This window comes from Actinia tenebrosa, unplaced genomic scaffold (assembly GCF_029948245.1).
Source record: "Actinia tenebrosa isolate PJP-AT-01 unplaced genomic scaffold, QUT_ActTen_1.0 PGA_scaffold4__44_contigs__length_22323623, whole genome shotgun sequence".
NCBI lineage: Eukaryota > Metazoa > Cnidaria > Anthozoa > Actiniaria > Actiniidae > Actinia > Actinia tenebrosa.
The window spans coordinates 18128039-18145704 of NW_028292581.1; the positions used below are offsets into that span (position 1 = coordinate 18128039).

Below are 17666 nucleotides of genomic sequence, written 5' to 3' on the forward strand. Positions count from 1 at the left end.
AAGTCTCCGCAGATTCTTACTCTTCCGTTTTTCTTGAGTACGGGAACTATGGGTGTGGCCCATTCGCTTGTTGCCACCTTGGATATTATTCCCATTTTCTCTAGCTCGTCTAATTCTCGCTCCACCTTTGGTCTCAAGGCATATGGTAGTTGTCTGGCTTTCAGAAATACTGGTTGCGGTTCCTCTTTGAACTTTAATGTCGCCTTGATGTCCTTCACTTTCCCAATTCCTTCTTCAAAGACTGTTGGATATTTGTTTAATATATTGTCTAGTGCGTTGTTGGTACTTGCAGGTTCCTTATTCAGTGTTAACACGTTGTTTATCTCTTTCCATTCTAACTGTATCGCTGCTAACCAATCTCGGTCAAACAGTGCTGCTGTGCCTCTCTCGACTAGATATAATTCGAGGTTTTTCTCTTGATTGTTGTACTTTACCTTGACGCGTGTGATTCCTAACGGATGAATTTTCTCTCCTGAGTAGGTTTTTAAAACAACTTTTGTGGGCTCAATTTTAGCCTTGCCGACTTGCTTCTCAAATTCATCTTTAGACATAACTGAAACTGCTGATCCTGTGTCAAGCTCCATTGATACTTTCTTTTCATTAATATTTAATGGTAGTTGAATAGGCTTAGTTTTCTTCTCTTTTATCGAATTAATGTCTAAGCTTCCTACGGGAAGTTCATTGTCGCTGTCCGACTCGTCTTCGCTATCGGCATTGTTATCGAGGGCGTGTACATTCCGGCGTGTATGGCGGCGTGTTTGTTGTCTGCGTTTAGCTAAACATGCTTTCTCGATATGTCCTTTCTTCTTGCAAAAATAACATGTAGCTTCTTTATGTTTACATGAATTAGATGAATGACCTGGTTTATCACATCTAAAACACGTATTATCTCTTGGTTTAAGCTGATTTTCGGTTGGTTTTCTAGGCTTTGCTTTAGCTATCTTGTTTACACCAACTTCTTTGTGCTTACCTTGTAATTCAATGGCGTCTTTCGCGGCCATTTCCGTTGCTACGGATATTGCGATAGCTTTTTCCAGTGGTAACGTAGATTCTGAAAGCAATCTTTTCTGTATTCCGGTATTACGGATTCCACATACTAATCTATCTCTGAGTGTGTCGTTCAGGTTATCGAAGTTGCAGTGAATCGCCAACTTCCTTAGTTGTGCTACATAGTCGTTTATAGTTTCTCCTTCGTCTTGCATTCTTGTATGAAATCGGAAACGTTGAGTGATTACAGACGGTTTAGGCGATAGTTGTCTCTCCAAAAGGTGTACGATGGTATTATACTCAAGCTCAGAAGGCTTTTCTGGAGCTGCTAAATTTCGTAAGAGATTATAAGTTTTACTTCCAAGTAGCGTAAGAAGCGCGGGAACTTTCTTCTCTGTTTTGATCTCGTTGACTGTAAAATATTGTTCCAAACGCTCGATGTAGGCACTCCATGTTTCTGTAGCTTCGTCGAATGGTTCTATTCTTCCAATAAAGGCCATTTTTGTTTGTGAAAACCAAGGAAATCTCACATTATTTCAAGAAGAAGTCCTCCGAATTTTTACAATGTGGCCATCCTCGTCGCCAGTAATTGTGGTGTATTTGTGTTTTATTATGTACGATCGTCATATATAATTACATGTCAATCAATGCAAATCTAACACACGTGCTCTTTTTATTATTACGGTTATTACGATTATCACGATGATTTCAAAGACAAGACTTATTAAAATCAAAGAGGTTTTCTGTAGAGAATCATGGTTGTTAGGTTGCAATCCACCGGGAGATGAGGTAGTAGTACCTTCACGTTTCTTGCAATGTTGACTTTGATGAACAGAACACTGCTGCGACAGTGGCATGTCATGTTTCTTGCATTCCTCAATTCTAATGCCTTCACCATTGCCACAGCATTCAGAGCATGGCTGACAGTCATGTGTGGTTGTATCATAGTAATACCCCCGGACACATGCTTTGGAACAATTGGTATTTTCGAATGCCGTGCAATTTTTATTTACTATTTCATGGGACGAGCAAATTCCACACGACTTACAAGAGCTTGGGCCATACTCGTCTGAATAAGTGTTTTCACTGCAGGGAACACAGTCTATGTCAGCAGTGTGGTACAGTTTGCTACCACAAGGAGGAGAGAGACCTCTTCCAATAAGACAATTGTTACACATCAAGCACGATTTCCTCCCCTGAGCATCAACGATGACGTATTGGTTCTTGGAACAGGTCTGTTGTTTGCAATCGACAAGCTGCAAGAAAAACATGCATTTTTACGGAGCCATCCTTTTTCAAACACTTTTGGGATAAAATAAGTAATTTTTTTAAACAGTATTTACAGTTTTAAACACTAACGATATTTTTTCAGTTGAACATGTTTTGTGAAATTTGAAAAAAAATTAAACATTAAAAAATTAAGCAATGGGGGGGGGGGGGGAATTTTGAGAGAGGTTTTGAGCAAATATTAGCCTGTATTTACGTTTTATGAAGCATTTTGATTTTAAAGCGAGCCGTGCGAATTTGCATGCTTTTGAAACGTAGTTGCATAACAAGCTAATTACGTATGCCAAAATCCAGATTGAGTTATTCGATGACTTGGATGAGTATGACATAAACGCTCTGCCTACAAACGGCTTTTAACACTTTTTTTACTTCGAGACGTCACGAAATACTTTATCAGTATTTTTGGAAGCATAACCAACTAAATCCTCCATGCATGTTGAAACCAGGCCTTCCAGGTATCCAGGTATCCCAGCTTACCCTGGAACCAGGGTCTTGTTAAGTTTAGTAAAAATACACAGGCAAAACTTTTAGTTTGCACGTGGAATGTGCGAAATTTTATCTAGTCTCATTTGTTGCAAGATGGCGACGGCAAAGGTTAAAGTATTGCACGGTCCTTCCTATGAAAGATGCAAAGTTTTAAACTTTGATCGAATTGAGTTGCTCGCCATGGGCTTTGATTTAATTCTTTTTTTCAAAATCTCCACCGCGATTAAATTAAAGATTATTCTTCATAGCTTTCACAAAACTGCTTCCAAATTTTCCTTACTGTGTAAATGATAACTTAAATTCTTGCGCAAATGAAGTGAAACTAAGTGGAAACAAGACCCTGGTTCCAGGGTAAGCTGGGATACCTGGAGGACCTGGAGGACCTGGTTTCAACATGCATGGAGGATTTAGTTGGTTATGCTTCCAAAAATACTGATAAAGTATTTCGTGACGTCTCGAAGTAAAGTATTTCGTGACGTCTCGAAGTAAAGTATTTCGTGACGTCTCGAATGATAAACCAGACCCTGGTTGGGACGGTTTACTAGTATCAGAGTCTCTAAAATTCTAAAGGAGAAGAAAAAATAAGATGCAAAATTTCGAACGATAGTGTTAAAAGTTGTTGCAGGCAGAGCGTTTATTGCCATACTTATCAAACTCAATCTGGAAGTCCAATTCCAGTTTCCGGGTTCCCGATTTTGGCATACGTAATTAGCTTGTTATACAACCACGTTTCAAAAGCATGCACATTCGCACGATTCGCTTTAAAATCAAAATGCTAAATTTAAAACGTAATTACAGGCTAATATTTGCTCAAAATCTCTCTTTTATAATTTATAGCTACATTTCGATGAATCGCCATTTTTTTGAAGAAAAATTAAAGAGATCATAACGCTTCGAACGGCAAAGATCAAACCCTGGAATGAGCGTAGCAAATTATTTATTTTGTTTATTAAATCAAATAGAATCTTAAAATAAATATTGATATGTACTTCATGTTCCTTTGTGAGTAGACTTTGAAGCCAAAACAGTTTATATAAATACCTAAATATAGGCTATATATAAGACTATATTGTCAAGTTCAAGAGAATAACGAGTCATACTGAATGAAATATTTGTTTACTATCGCTTATCGTAATTCTGACTCTTGAAACCCTGTTCTCCTCATCGATCTTCGCTTGTTCGTGCAGAAAATACAGTTCGAGTAGATGAATTATGAATAGATAAACCAAAACAAGCTCTTGCCCATGAAGTTCATTGAAAATTCTTAGAAATAATCGCTTCGAAATCATAGGGCTATCTCCTCGGCTTGAAATCCTTGTTTACGAAATTGATAAATATTTCTAGTTCGGCTGTCTTGAATTACAGCAGTCAACGAAATAGAGCATGCGTAGACATAAAACTGTGCCACGTGATCTGCCCTCTCATAATCACTTGACAACATAGTGACATTGATTGACATCTGGTACATGATAATTGATTGGACTATAGACGGGAACCCTATAGCAGATACCCGCAAAGCTAGGTCTCTTGGGTAAGTTCCTGAAGACCCCTGGGTAACTATTGCGCAACTTTGCCATTTTGTCGAGGAGAAAAATACAAAAAAAACAACAAAGGCATTTTATAGCTGGTATACCACAGGTATCCCAGCAAAAATCCTGTATTCTGTCTCCTCCTCGCAGTAAAATACGATCAATGACCAATCTTCTTATATCGTTGGAGAGGGAAGCTCCAGGTAAATATGACCTTCCAAATTTGTCAACTCCATATTTTTTACTTCGCGCTCAAATTGTCGAGAGTTCTGATATGAAACCAGGGCGGGAGGAGGGACCCTCCCTCCTCCCGCCCTTATAAAACTTAAGAACATGCGTAATAAGTATACATACATACAAGTATAGATACACTGTGCTGACGAGGCCCAATACAGGCCGAAACAGCTGTCCACAGTTTCTAGTTGAGCTGGCTCATTTTTGACTTGAAGTTGTGAAAGGCTTGTATGGCACTCTTCTTCAGTCGTTTCATCTAAGGCTCGTAATTTACTTATTACGCATGTTCTTATTTGATATCCGAGCCCATCCCACACGGCGCACTGCCACATCTATCTTATAAAACTTAAAGGAAGAGCCGCATAAAACTTCGCACATTCCACGTGCAAACTAAAATTTTGTGGAGTGTTGGCCTCATTATACCTATCCACAAAAAAGGCGATAAAATGAATATAGAAAATTATCGAGGTATAACATTACTATCAACACTAAGTAAATTATTCACGAAGGAATGCACTGACAGTTGTGTCAGGAATATATTAGCATAAGCTTATGAACCGCGAAAAGAGACTGTAGAGTTCTTGCCTTGTGACTTCCCAACTTCAAGGACCATTTTAAAAATATTAGAATGAATCAACCGACATGACCTTTTGCAGGTACAGATCATATATCCTTGAGAAGACGTAGCTAAATTTAAAAAACAATCGTTCGAGCCGTTTATGAGAAATCGTGGAAAATACAAAACTTCGAAGATTTGCTAAATCTTTACTTAAAAACGCTCTTCGAAAAAAAAAAGTGTTCTCAAGACCAGCAAGGAAATAGTTGACCAAACTTACACAGTTTAAAAACAAGAGCAGAAGCAACAATTTAGGATATTTTTGAATAATTTTATTTAATAGCAATTTTTTAAACCGAGTGCGCAAAAGCGATAAACAAAACTGAGAGTATTGAAATTTTCTCGATATTCTTGCGTTGAAGACTTTGATTTTAATAAAATATACATTAGTACAAACTTCAAACCAAGAGCAACAACGTCAACGCAACGATTGAAAAAGTTCTGTTTGGGGATCATGAAACTGTATCGAAACACCTTAATAAATGTAAAAAAATTCAATCACAGAAGAGGCTTAACTAAGCTAAGAATAAGTAACCATGACCTAGAAATTGAAAGAGGCAGATACTCTAGTTACAAGAAGGTAGAGGAAAGGAAGTGCTTTCATTGTACTGATATAATAGAAGATGAAAGACACTTCCTAATTAAATATCGTCTATACTATAAGAATTTCGTCTATAAGAATTTCTTATGCAAAATAACATAAGTAACTCCCTTACGGAGGACCAATTGTTCCTGAAGTTGATAGATCCCCCCCATATTTTACAATCAGCTGCAGCAAAATACGTTTACAATTGTTTTGCTCTGCGTAGTGAAAAAAAGCAACAACAACAAAACAAATAAAAATCAATACTTGTATAATATTGCATAAAGATGATTAGGATTAGTAACGCATTTTATCGAAATAATTATATGAACATTTATATATACAGAATATATATGTACGTATGACGCGTATGTGTGGAATATGTGAATATAGATATAATGCACATACATATACATACGTATATATTCGTAACTTATTTGGAACTAAGTTGATGTGCAACTTTGTACAAAATGCCAAATAAAATATGTCTGTCTGTCTGTCTATTTTCAACGTCCCCCCCCCCCCCCCCCCCCCCCCCTTGGGACGTAATAAATGATCGGTCCCTAAAAATGACGATAGATACCCACAAAAATATGTTGTACGCTCTCATGTTTAAAAGAAATGCGTTTTTTTAAGTTCACGAAAGCTCAGAGCAAACCAGTGATCGAAACACCTCTATGTTTAAGGTGGCTGCCTACTTTTGAACGTTCGATTTGAGCCCACGATGTGCGCGCGCTCAAAAACCGCTGAAAAATCTACAAGATTTTATTGAAGAACCATACGCGTTTTGAGCTTCAACAGGGCAAAACCCTCAAATTTTGCACGGGACTATATTTTTTGATAGCTCATTCGAAAAAACTCCTAAAAATCTAGGTCATATCAACATTTTAGGAAAAGTTTAAATCAGGAACACGTGAAAAAATAGATTTTTGTAGGGATTTTTGTTCGACTTTATGAGATTTTTTAAGAGCACCGAAACTACAAAATATGACAAATCAATGTATCTCTCTTTCTTTTTGTCGAAAATTTCCATGTATTATTGTAGAAGGATTGACTAGCCTTCGTTCGTGCAATCATATAGTCTGCAAATAACTATTATCTTATGAATCTTAATTTTTTTCTTATCACTTCCGGTGGCGCAATTTTTACTCCAAAAGCTCGTGCGTAGGCTTCCATTAAATGCTGATTATCTCAAAAACAAGCTCGGGACACACTATTTTTCTTTCCAGATTTGGAATCAGCATTAAATTTCAATTCGGAAAATCGAAGTTTTAAAAAAAGCTTAAATCAATTTCCAAAAGTAGGCAGTCACCTTAAGTAATCCTTGCGATTACAGAAAGTTGGCTAGCTAAAAATATTGATGACAGTAGTATTACTGAAATTCTGAATACGCTCAAGAATTATTCATTTCTACATGTCCCAAGGGAAACTGGCAAAGGTGGTGGTGTCGCTGTATTTTATTCGAATCAATTAAGCATTACAATGAACTCGGATCATTTATTCAGATTATTTGAGCACATTAATCTAACTGTTGTCTATGGTAAATTCAACACGCGTCTTATTGCTGTTTATTTATTTTTATTTATTTCAAAGGCCACCGTATACAATTTGTACATTGGCACATGGCCAAAGAAAATACATTCAATCAAAATCTTATAAATCAAGATCCTATCATATGTGATAAATAGTTAATATTATTGTCCTCTTACAGTCAAACAAGCTCACGCGTTGACCCCTAGAGAGTCGACTAATGATTTGAATTTTCGAATTTTGATTTCATTATTCAGTTGACAAAAATTGACAACGTCGAAAACGAAGATTTGAAAATTCCAATCAACTTTAAATTCAATATACGATATTTTGATTGGTTAATCAGTGCTACCACAGCCGGAAGACCAAGAAAACATGGCGGCCAGAAATAGTCTTGGCCGTGTTTATGTGCCGTGAAAGCCTTTACCTGATATTATTCGACAGGAAATTGTTCATCTCAGCAATAGAGGATTGTCCAATAAAGCAATTTCGCGACAATTGAAAATTTCTAGTTGGGGAGTTCAGAAAATACTTCAACTTTATCGACGACATGGAACTGTGTCTCCATTTCGCTCAAGGCGGGAGCGTTCCGTACAAAATTACTGATGATATCCTCCAAGTAATTGAGGCATGGAAATTAAAAAACCTAGTTTGTATGCTTATGAAATAAGAGAGCGACTTCTGCTCGAAGGTATCTGTAATTTAGGTGATTTACCTTCTTCATCACGAGTCGAATAATGAACTGAATTTTCATTTGAATATTGCAATATTGCATTATTCCGGTTTGTACATATAAAAGGAATAATTGACTAATGATTTCATTAATCGAATCTAGGGGTCAACGCTTGAGCTTGTTTGACTGTAATCACATATTTGCAAACGAGGCTTTGGATTTTTTCTGGAGGGTTAAACAAATTCTGGAAAAAATAATTTTCACTTTTTTTTTCTTTCTCTTAATTCATTAAATTTCTGCTTTGCATAACATCAAACAAATTCTTTCTCAGACTCTCATAGCGCGGACATTTCACCAGGAAGTGTCGCTCGTCCTCTATTTCCCTAAGTTCACACCTAGTACATATACGGTCTTCGGGTTTCTATACGGCCTTTTACAACGCCCCACTTCTATCTCTAGATAATGACAACTAATTCTCAGGCGTGTGAGAGCGGTTCTATGCTTGATGTTATGAACGCGGAAGAGATATGCTTCAGGGGAATAATTACATTTAAAGATACGATATGTCCGGAGTTGTTATATATAGACCTTCACCATCCAGGAGAAATAAATTAACAACAACTATGCTTTTCAATGAATTCCCTGATCTATTGGAGTCAATATCAAACCATAAACAGCCACTCCTTATCGCTGGTGATTTCAACTTTCATCTTGGTGATACCTCGAACAAAGATACGATCAAATTCATCGACATCCTAGATTCTGCTAACTTAGTTCAACATGTGTCTGGTTCTATACACCGCAAAGGCCATACTTTAGACCTGTGATCATCACACAACGTGACAGTAACCTGGTCAGTAATGTAAACATACTCAATGATGTCTACTCTGACCATCAGGTAGTGACTTGCAAACTCGACTTTCCACGACCACCACTATCCAAAGTGCTTTTAATGTTCAGATCTACCAAGAAACTAGATGATAAGGTACTTACAGACACTATAAAGAACTCGGTCATTAGCAAATCAAGATCTCTCTGCTATAACAAACACTAACTCAATGGTTGGCGTTTACAACTCGACATTAAAGGATATTTATGACAAGCTTGCTCCTGTCCAAACCAGATTAGTGAACCATCGTCCATGGGCCCCTTGGTATAATGATGATCTACTTGAAGGCAAGAGAGACAAACGTAGAGCTGAACGGAAATATAGGAAGTCAAAAATTACAGTTGACAAACAAATGTACATGTGACAGAGTCAAAAGACACTATTTCGGACAGTAATTATTTAGTCATAAATCTATATTTTTAATTAGGAATGCCTCGTGTACACATAGGAATGTAATTCTTTAGTTAACTGTTTGCGTGGAAAATGCGTAAGCAAGAAATAATTTCCGTACGTAATTACATTACAGTGAGTCATGCCTAGGTTTGGCGCTTGTTTACGTAAGTTCGTGTTTGGGACATCCTGTTTGCGCCTAGGGCGTGCAACATTGCATAGGATGTGTAAGGTCTTAAGAATGCAGGTTTTTCCATAAAAATAGGCCCAAACTAAGCTTAAATCAGTGTAGTAAAAGTTCTTGAAGACGTTGCACATATCAAGACAAGGAATTCTCTACGATGTAAAGGTATGAATCTTTGAAGCCTTTTACACTTATACCTAGGATAGATTTAGGACAAATCTATGTTCATATCGTTAACTAGCCATTATATTTTATAGCTTAGATTATTTATATATTTGTTAAGCATTCGTTTCATGTTGTTGTAATGCTAGTCGCATTAGCGCGTAATTTAGTACAAAGTTATTCACGCAGTAGTAATTTAGTAATCACGCTGAGTGTATCTTGTCTTTTAAACTCTTTAAAACGTTTACTATAGGATCGCTACCGCCTTACTCGCTTGTTTAACCTTTTTACTACGATAAATAGCCTTAACTGCGGGATAAAAGACCTTTTCTTTCCAACCTTTAATTTGTTCGCTACTTAAACTCTACACTCAAGGTCATTGTCGCGACCGCGTGTTCAGTAAACCGTGTAATTCTTAGTTTGTCATAAACAAAGGTTAAAATACTTACCTAAAGCCATAGTTAACCTCTAGTCAATTTTTCCTATTGCTTTTTCCATTGGTTTAGTTCATTTTAAACGGTTTACCGACTTGTACATTAAACTTTGCAACCTAGTAATTTTCACTCGCGTATTGTAAACACTGCTAATCAGTATGCAATATTCAAATTACCTGTGACGTAATTTACGTATTTCCGTTTCTATTTATATCTAGCAAGACTGTATTCTATTCATAACTTTTAGCTATTTAGATAAGCTACAAATTTATTTTATCTCATTGTAAATATTTTTCTTGTTTTCATTAGAGATATCCTGTAATCTCGTTCCCGTTTTTTTTTTCATGTATTGTAAAGTTGTGTGAATTTTTCAATAAATTCTTTTGTCAAAACCACTTGCAATCTGATTCATAGCTGAGCGCCTTGCCGCCGGTTACATACATCGAAGCTTGTGAACGTTACAATCGATTACTAGAGAACTGTAAGACGGTATATTACAGAAAAAAGATCGAAGGAGCTGACCGCAATAATCTGTTTCGACTTGTCAAAAGTCTATTCAAAAATAACAAAAACGTTTTACCATCACATAACTGTCAAAAACTTCTTGCTGAGGAATTTAATGATTACTTTATCACCAAGATTCGTTGCATACGGGATGACATAGAAAAACACAATCCTGTTAAACCGACTATAGATACTATGTCTTCAACCTTACCATCCACTCAACTTAGTGAGTTCCACTTACCTGACTACAATGGTCTTAAGAAACTTATTACTTCCATGTCATCAAAAACCTGCTCTCTGGACCCAATACCGACTCATATTATCAAAAAACATCTCGATCTACTATTACCAGCCTTACATACAATAATTACATCATCTCTATCTAGTGGCTTATTTCTGACCCTACTAAAGATTTCTCAGGTCAAACCTAAGGTGAAAAAGAGCGTTTCCGATAAAAAATCTATATCTTAACTATCGACCTATTGCCAATATAGCCTTTGTAAGCAAGATACTAGAGAAGGTTGTTGCCAGTCAAGTACATGTTTATCTACAAGAGATGAACTTGTTCCCTTCATTACAATCAGCAAATCGTCCGTACATCACTCTACTGAAACATCTCTAGTGAAAAATACTGAGAATGCATCATCATGTATCATCTTCTTCAAAACAACTGGAATTTGGTGTGCCTCAAGGGTCAATACTTGGGCCACTTCTATTTGTATTATATATGGCTCCTTTACAAGACGTCATCTTAAAACATGGCTTAAATTGTATGTTTTATGCTGATGACACTCAAATATGCATCTCCATTAAACAAAAGAGTCCGCCGTCAGAGCTGGAAACGCTTCGTAGCTGCGTAAATGTTGTCATTAAATGGAAAACTGACAACTTCCTTCAAAGTAATCCCAAAAAAGACAGAAGTAATACACTTTACATCACGTTTTATTAAAAATCATGGTCCTCCCCTTCAGTTTCCTGTTGCTGGTAAAACCATAAATGCATCTGACAAATGCTGTGATCTAGGAGTAATCTTAGACAAACATATGAGCATGTCATCTCATATTAGTGAAACCTGCAAGAAATTATCACTAACTTTAAAATCCATCGGGCGGATAAGAAAGTATGTTTCCCAAGAAAGTTTAAAGAAACTAGTTCATGCACTAGTCTTATCTCAGGTCGACTATGCAAATAGTCTGTTATATGGAGCGTCTCGAACTGATCTCGATAAATTACAAAGAATCATGAACTCTGCTGCAAGAATGATTATGGGAATTAAAAAACTGGTGCATTACGTAATCTTCACTGGCTGCCCATCGAGTTTAGAATTAAGTTCAAGATTCTACTACTCGTGTATAAATCTGTAAACGGTTTGGCACCTAACTACCTCTCTTATTGATGTCCGCAGACCTGCACGATCTCTTAGATCTTCTGACAAATTACTCCTTAATCTTCACAAGACCAATGCCGTCACCTGTGGCCAGCGAGCCTACTCGTACGCAGCTGCTGAACTCTGGGACTCTATACCTGATAACATGTAGTTCGTTGCCATCCTAAAAAAGATCCCGGGGGGGTACTCCGCCAGAATTTGGGTAGGGGTGTTCCGCTGGGGTACCCTGTTTATGACAAAAAAAATCGTATTTGTAGACCCTGTTTATGACAACAGATATAATTAATTGCACTGAGTTCCTGTTTCAATTATCATGTCATCTCACGTATCATTTTTTTACGACCATGGTAACCAGTTTCAGTCAATACGAAAGTAGAAATCCTGAATATGACAAGAAACTCAGGAAGAATTTGGACCTTGAGTGAAATTGCATACCCTGTTTATGACAAGAAGCTCGAAAAACCATACCCTGTTCAGCGGATCACCCCGTATAGTCCATATATGGGAGTACCCCCCCCCCTCCCCCCCGGGAAAAAGATACACATTTACATAAGTCAAACCACCAAAACATGTGTTAGCATCTTATAGATGACAGAGAAAGAAATATATTATGATATCCGATGGAAAATTAAAAGGAAACAAAAGAAATCGAAATGCCTTCTTCTTTGTTTTGATTTGCATCATTGCTCGCTCACGCCACGCGGTCGAAGCTCTGACTAACATCGGCTAAATTTAAGTAAAATAACGCTTTCTGAAGCTTGATATTCACGCTACAAATATATTATAGTCTTACCTTTTACATCCTGGAAAAAATTTTTGATATGCCAAGCATAAAACTGGAAAAAAAGAGATTTTTGGAAGAGGTGTCGCGTTACGCTCGAGAAATTTACAACAAATGTATGGAGCTTAGCAGCCTGGACTTGTAATTCCTTGCCTACTCGTCAAAATGGCGCCCAAAACCGTCATGTCAACTATTCAGAGTACCTTCAAAAAGTACTAGTCGATGTCCGGAAAGACATTGCAGACGAAGGCGGTGAATTTTTACCAACATATTTTCACTTCATACTCAAAGGAATGCCAGTAGTATAACGATTACGGAGGATTCGTCCGAAGAAATGAAGAAATTTGCTATCTAGTCTTGAAACTAAATCTAAATAATTATCGACTTTCATTAAAATCACTGGTGTCATGTATTCACTTGGAATGCTTGTTAATTTTTTGTAGGTCATCCCCAACTTCTCGTAGACGACATTCTGAATTTGCCTCACCGTTGGTGCGTTAGCTATGGTAAAAATACCATTTCTGATAAGTCTCTGGCGAATTTCAGTTCCAGTAATACTTCGATTTTGAAGCTTAAAAATTTCTATTAGTTCTAAAACGTTATCGGTTATGACGGTAGGATTTTTCACGCCACAGGAGAAAGCCCCAACTGTACCGTGATCAGCATAGTGTTTCAGGATTTTCAAAACAGACCCTTTAGAAATTTTTAAATTTCTTGCAATTTCTAAAACACTCTCAAGTAAATTATACAAATTGATAATTTCTTCTCTCACATAGTTTGGCAATGGGTGCCCAGGAATATAAAAGCCTCCCAGTTTGTTTTTAGCCATGATTTGACGATAATAAAGCGTGGCACTTCTAACGTTCCGTGTCATAAATATATTTACCTAAATCTTTGAACACAATTTCACATCTTCATTTTGATAATCCAATAATGTGCCGAATATTAGAAAATTGTTTTGAATATTTGATTATTGTTTCGAATATTCGATTATCCTTTTGAACATTCAAATATTGTTTGAAATATTCAATATCTGCGTTCATGCGTGACATTCGTCGAACAAGTAAACTCGAATATCGTTACCAGAACGGCAAGATTTCCAGCAATATTTGTAAATTTATTCAACTTTACTGAATTAGAAATGACAAATCCGATCCAAGATAAACATTATGTGTTGTTGGAAACAATAGCCAACACGTGTCTCACATTAATTAAAGAAGAAATCCGAAAATCGTCCTTATTACAACGTGGTGGTGCAATCCGCCCATCTCAGTGAAAATAGATATGACTCATACCACCCCATCCCCCTCCTAAAAACTGGGCCCGGCTTAATATATAGGTATGGTGCATACCACCCCTCCCCCTACGGGCCCGTGGCAGCCCTACGAGGCCCGTGGTGCCGAACTGGCACTTTCATATTTCTCAGGTCGTATAAACATTATTGAAAAGTCAAGAATAAAATAACAACAATACAATTTATTAATATGTTTAGGGCGCTGGAGTAGATCGTCACACTGGGGAAATTCCCTTGTCAAAGACTGATTAATAATTTCGATTATCCGAATCGTGAATCTTACGTAAACAAAAATTTAACAGAAAAAAAAAATCAAATGCAGAATCGTTTTGAACTGGAACTCATTTTATACAAGTAATTAAAGTCAGTTGGCTCTTCATAATTTCGTGGCTTTTAGCTGCGATTGCGATTACATTGAGCAGTTTTCTCTGTAACTTGTCTCGCAACTGCGCTGCGACAGAAGTTGCTAGAGTTTGTACATGATGCAACGGAGACTTAACCCTTGCTAAAAGTAGAAAGAAAAATGTTATATAGTATAAATATAGTGTAAGTTACATGTTCGGAGAAAATTACTCATGTTTCTTCCTTAGTTTCGGTTTTATGAATTTTTTTGTACAGAGATTGATTTTCGCTATTTTTCTTCCAAAATTGTACAAACGCATGTCATTCCGTTCCCTGCTAGCAGAGTCTCTCTTCTCTTTCTCTCCCTTCTTTCAGGCGGGGAGGAAGGAGACTCTGCCGATGTAGAGCGTTTCCTTTGATACACCGCCGTCCACGATCGTGGACGAACAAAACCAGTTTTAAAACCGGTTTTTAACCGATTACATGTAGTGCACATGAGCAAATGTAACACACCGTGGCGCCAAACATGGTTTGACGAGAGCGGCTGTCAAAATCATGACAGCGTTGCTAAGTTACGCTACGTTTGCGCGACAGAAATAACGTCGTACATCGGCAGAGTCTATTTTTCTCTCTCAACCAAAACAAAAGGAAAATAGACTCTGCTAGCAGGGAAGTCATTCCGGAGTGATTACTCAATATGTTAAATTTCAGGTTAAAAAAGTTTCAATTGATTTTCAATTTTAATTTCTGTTTATTATTTACCAAAGTAGTCAGACACCTTAAAAGACTGCATCACTATTTACCTTGGTTAAGTTATCGCAAAATACATCCTAACTACAAAAAGTTCTGTTCTTCAAGCATGCAATATTCACAAATCTTTGGACAGCTTTGGTCCTTCATCAGATGCACGATATCCAAAACCGTTCGACTTAAATGGTTTGTTTCGATGACAGCTTCGATCGTATTCAAGATGGATAAAAAATTTTATTGAAACCTTGCCAAAATTATTGACTGCTTTGTACGTTATTAAGATGCATATTTTTCTAACTTTGAACCGATTGAAATTAGATGTGTTTTAATTTTGCCATTTCTATGCCGTGTAAAGTTTACTTTAGTTTGTTTTTAGCCATGATTTGACGATAATATAGCGTGGCACTCCTAACGTTCCGTGTCATAAATATATTTACCTAAATCTTTGAACACAATTTCACATCTTCATTTTGATAATCCTATAATGTGCCGAATATTAGAATATTGTTTCGTATATTTGATTATCGATTCGAATATTCGATGATTGTTTCGAATATTCGAATATTCTTTTGAACATTCAAATATTGTTTGAAATATTCAATATCTGCGTTCATGCGTGACGTTCGTCGAACAAGTCAACTCGAATATCGTTACCAGAACAGCAAGATTTCCGGTGCTGTTCAAACAATAGCCAACACGTGTCTCACATTAATTAAAGAAGAAATCCGAAAATCGTCCTTATTACGTCGTGGTGGTGCAATCCGCCCATCTCAGTAAAAATAGATATGACTCATACCACCCCATCCCCCTCCTAAAATTGGGCCAGGCTTAATGCATGGGTATGGTGCATACCACCCCTCCCCCTACGGGCCCGTGGCAGTAACGGGGCCCGTGGCGCAGAACTGGTACTTTAAAAAAATTTATTTTAAAAAAAAAATTTACAAAGCTTTTCGCTGTTGTATCAAAGCGTGGGACAATCACAACAGAGCTAGGCTCCAAACTAGGTGAAAGCCCAGAGATCGAATTAGAATTTAGGAGTTGATTTTTGCGGAAGGAGGAAAACCGGAGAATCCGGAGAAAAACCCTCGAAGCACAAGAGAGAACCAACAAACAACTCTACTCACATACGACATCGAGATCGGCAGGACTCGAACTCGGGCCGCATTGGTGAGAGGCGGCGCATTAGCAGCGCACGCCACCGGTGCTTACCAAAACTTTCATATTACTCAGGTCGTATAACCTTTATTGCAAATTCAAGAATAAAATAATAACAATACAATTTATTAATATGTTTAGGGCGCTGGAGTAGATCGTCACACTGGGGAAATTCCCTTGTCAAAGACTGATCAATAATTTCGATGATCTGAATCGTGAATCTTACGTAAACAAAAATTTAACAGAAAAAAAAATCAAATGCAGAATCGTTTTGAACTGGATGACTCATTTTATAAAAGTAATTAAAGTCAGTTGGCTCTTTATAATTTCGTGGCTTTTAGCTGCGATTGCGATTACATTGAGCAATTTTCTCTGTAACTTGTCTCGCAACTGCGCTGCGACAGAAGTTCCTAGACTTTTTACATGATGCAACGGAGAAGTAACCCTTGCCAAAAGTAGATATAAAAATGTTATGTAGTATAAATATAGTGTAAGTTACGTGTTCGGAGAAAATTACTCATGTTTCTTCCTTAGTTTCGGTTTTATGAATTTTTTTGTACAGAGATTGATTTTCGCTATTTTTCTTCCAAAATTATTTCGATTACTCAGCTAAAAACAAGCTCGGGACACCACATTTTTCTTTGCATTTTTGAAATCACCATTAAATTTCAGGTTAAAAATGTTTCAATTGATTTTCAGTTTTAATTTCTGTATACATACTAACTACAAAAAGTTCTGTTCTTCAAACATGCAATATTCACAAATCTTTGGACAGCTTGCGATATCCAAAACACTTCGACTAAAATGGTTTTGTTTCGATGACAGCTTCGATCGTATTCAAGATGGATAAAAATTTATTGAAACCTTGCCAAAATTATTGACTGCTTTGTACGTTATTAAGATGCATATTTTTCTAGCTTTGAACCGACTGAAATTAGATATGTTTTAATTTTGCCATTTCTATGCCGTGTAAAGTTTACGAGGCAGACGAACTAAAATAGTTGCCGTCTAAATCGCTGTTTCCAGAAATAAACCGGCTATCTCTCTTAATATAATCTGGTATATGATGGTAATATATTTTCACCTACCTTTTTTGCCGAAAGAAGTAAGTAATAAACGCATACTTTCTGATAACCTTGTAGCCACATTCTTTTATCAACTTTTTCGGCCGAGTTTGGAAACGTTGTTTTCGAGTTTAGAAACTTTGAAAATTTTGCAGCTGCATCATATTTTAACACAATTGAATACTTGCTATTTCAGCAAAATTATTTCGGTCATGCATTCTCTAGCCTCCTTCTGCAGCCGTTCTTAGGGTCGTCACGCAACGATTCGTGACGACCCTAAGAACGGCTGCAAAGGAGGCTATGCATTCTCAAGTTAAATATTAACTTAACAAACTCATTGATGATTCATGAGAAAACCCCCCTGCCCCCCACGTTAGATTTTTCTATAAAAGTATGCGCAACAGC

The 17666-nt window shown here is 36.9% G+C and overlaps 2 protein-coding genes and 1 long non-coding RNA gene across 3 annotated transcripts; 2 read left to right on the forward strand and 1 right to left on the reverse strand.

Moving 5' to 3' along the window:
• Positions 1 to 1631: 1631 nt before the first annotated feature.
• On the reverse strand, positions 1632 to 17364 carry LOC148907378 (uncharacterized). Its single transcript, XM_089037030.1, has 2 exons — positions 17286 to 17364; positions 1632 to 2243 (listed from the first exon to the last, which is right to left on the reverse strand). Exons 1-2 carry the CDS (start codon positions 17343 to 17345, stop codon positions 1632 to 1634), a joined length of 672 nt encoding a protein of 223 aa, XP_088893156.1. The 5' UTR covers positions 17346 to 17364.
• On the forward strand, positions 8549 to 9127 carry LOC148907379 (uncharacterized; the record flags this gene model as incomplete). Its single annotated transcript, XM_089036414.1, has 2 exons — positions 8549 to 8714; positions 8946 to 9127. Coding segments are annotated over exons 1-2 (348 nt in total), but the record flags the coding sequence as incomplete, so codon positions are not given.
• Positions 9181 to 10376, forward strand: LOC148907380 (uncharacterized). Its single transcript, XR_016121161.1, has 2 exons — positions 9181 to 9553; positions 10294 to 10376. It is a non-coding gene; the product is annotated as an uncharacterized LOC148907380 (long non-coding RNA).
• Positions 17365 to 17666: the final 302 nt, after the last annotated feature.

Bases quoted from the DNA above. Each gene is read 5' to 3' on its own strand.
- LOC148907378 (XM_089037030.1), bottom strand. From the start codon at position 17,345: ATGTGGCTACAAGGTTATCAGAAAGTATGCGTTTATTACTTACTTCTT. The intron at 2,244-17,285 runs GTAGGTGAAAAT...TTTTTCTTGCAG, and splicing joins TACTTCTTTCGGCAAAAAAG to CTTGTCGATTGCAAACAACA.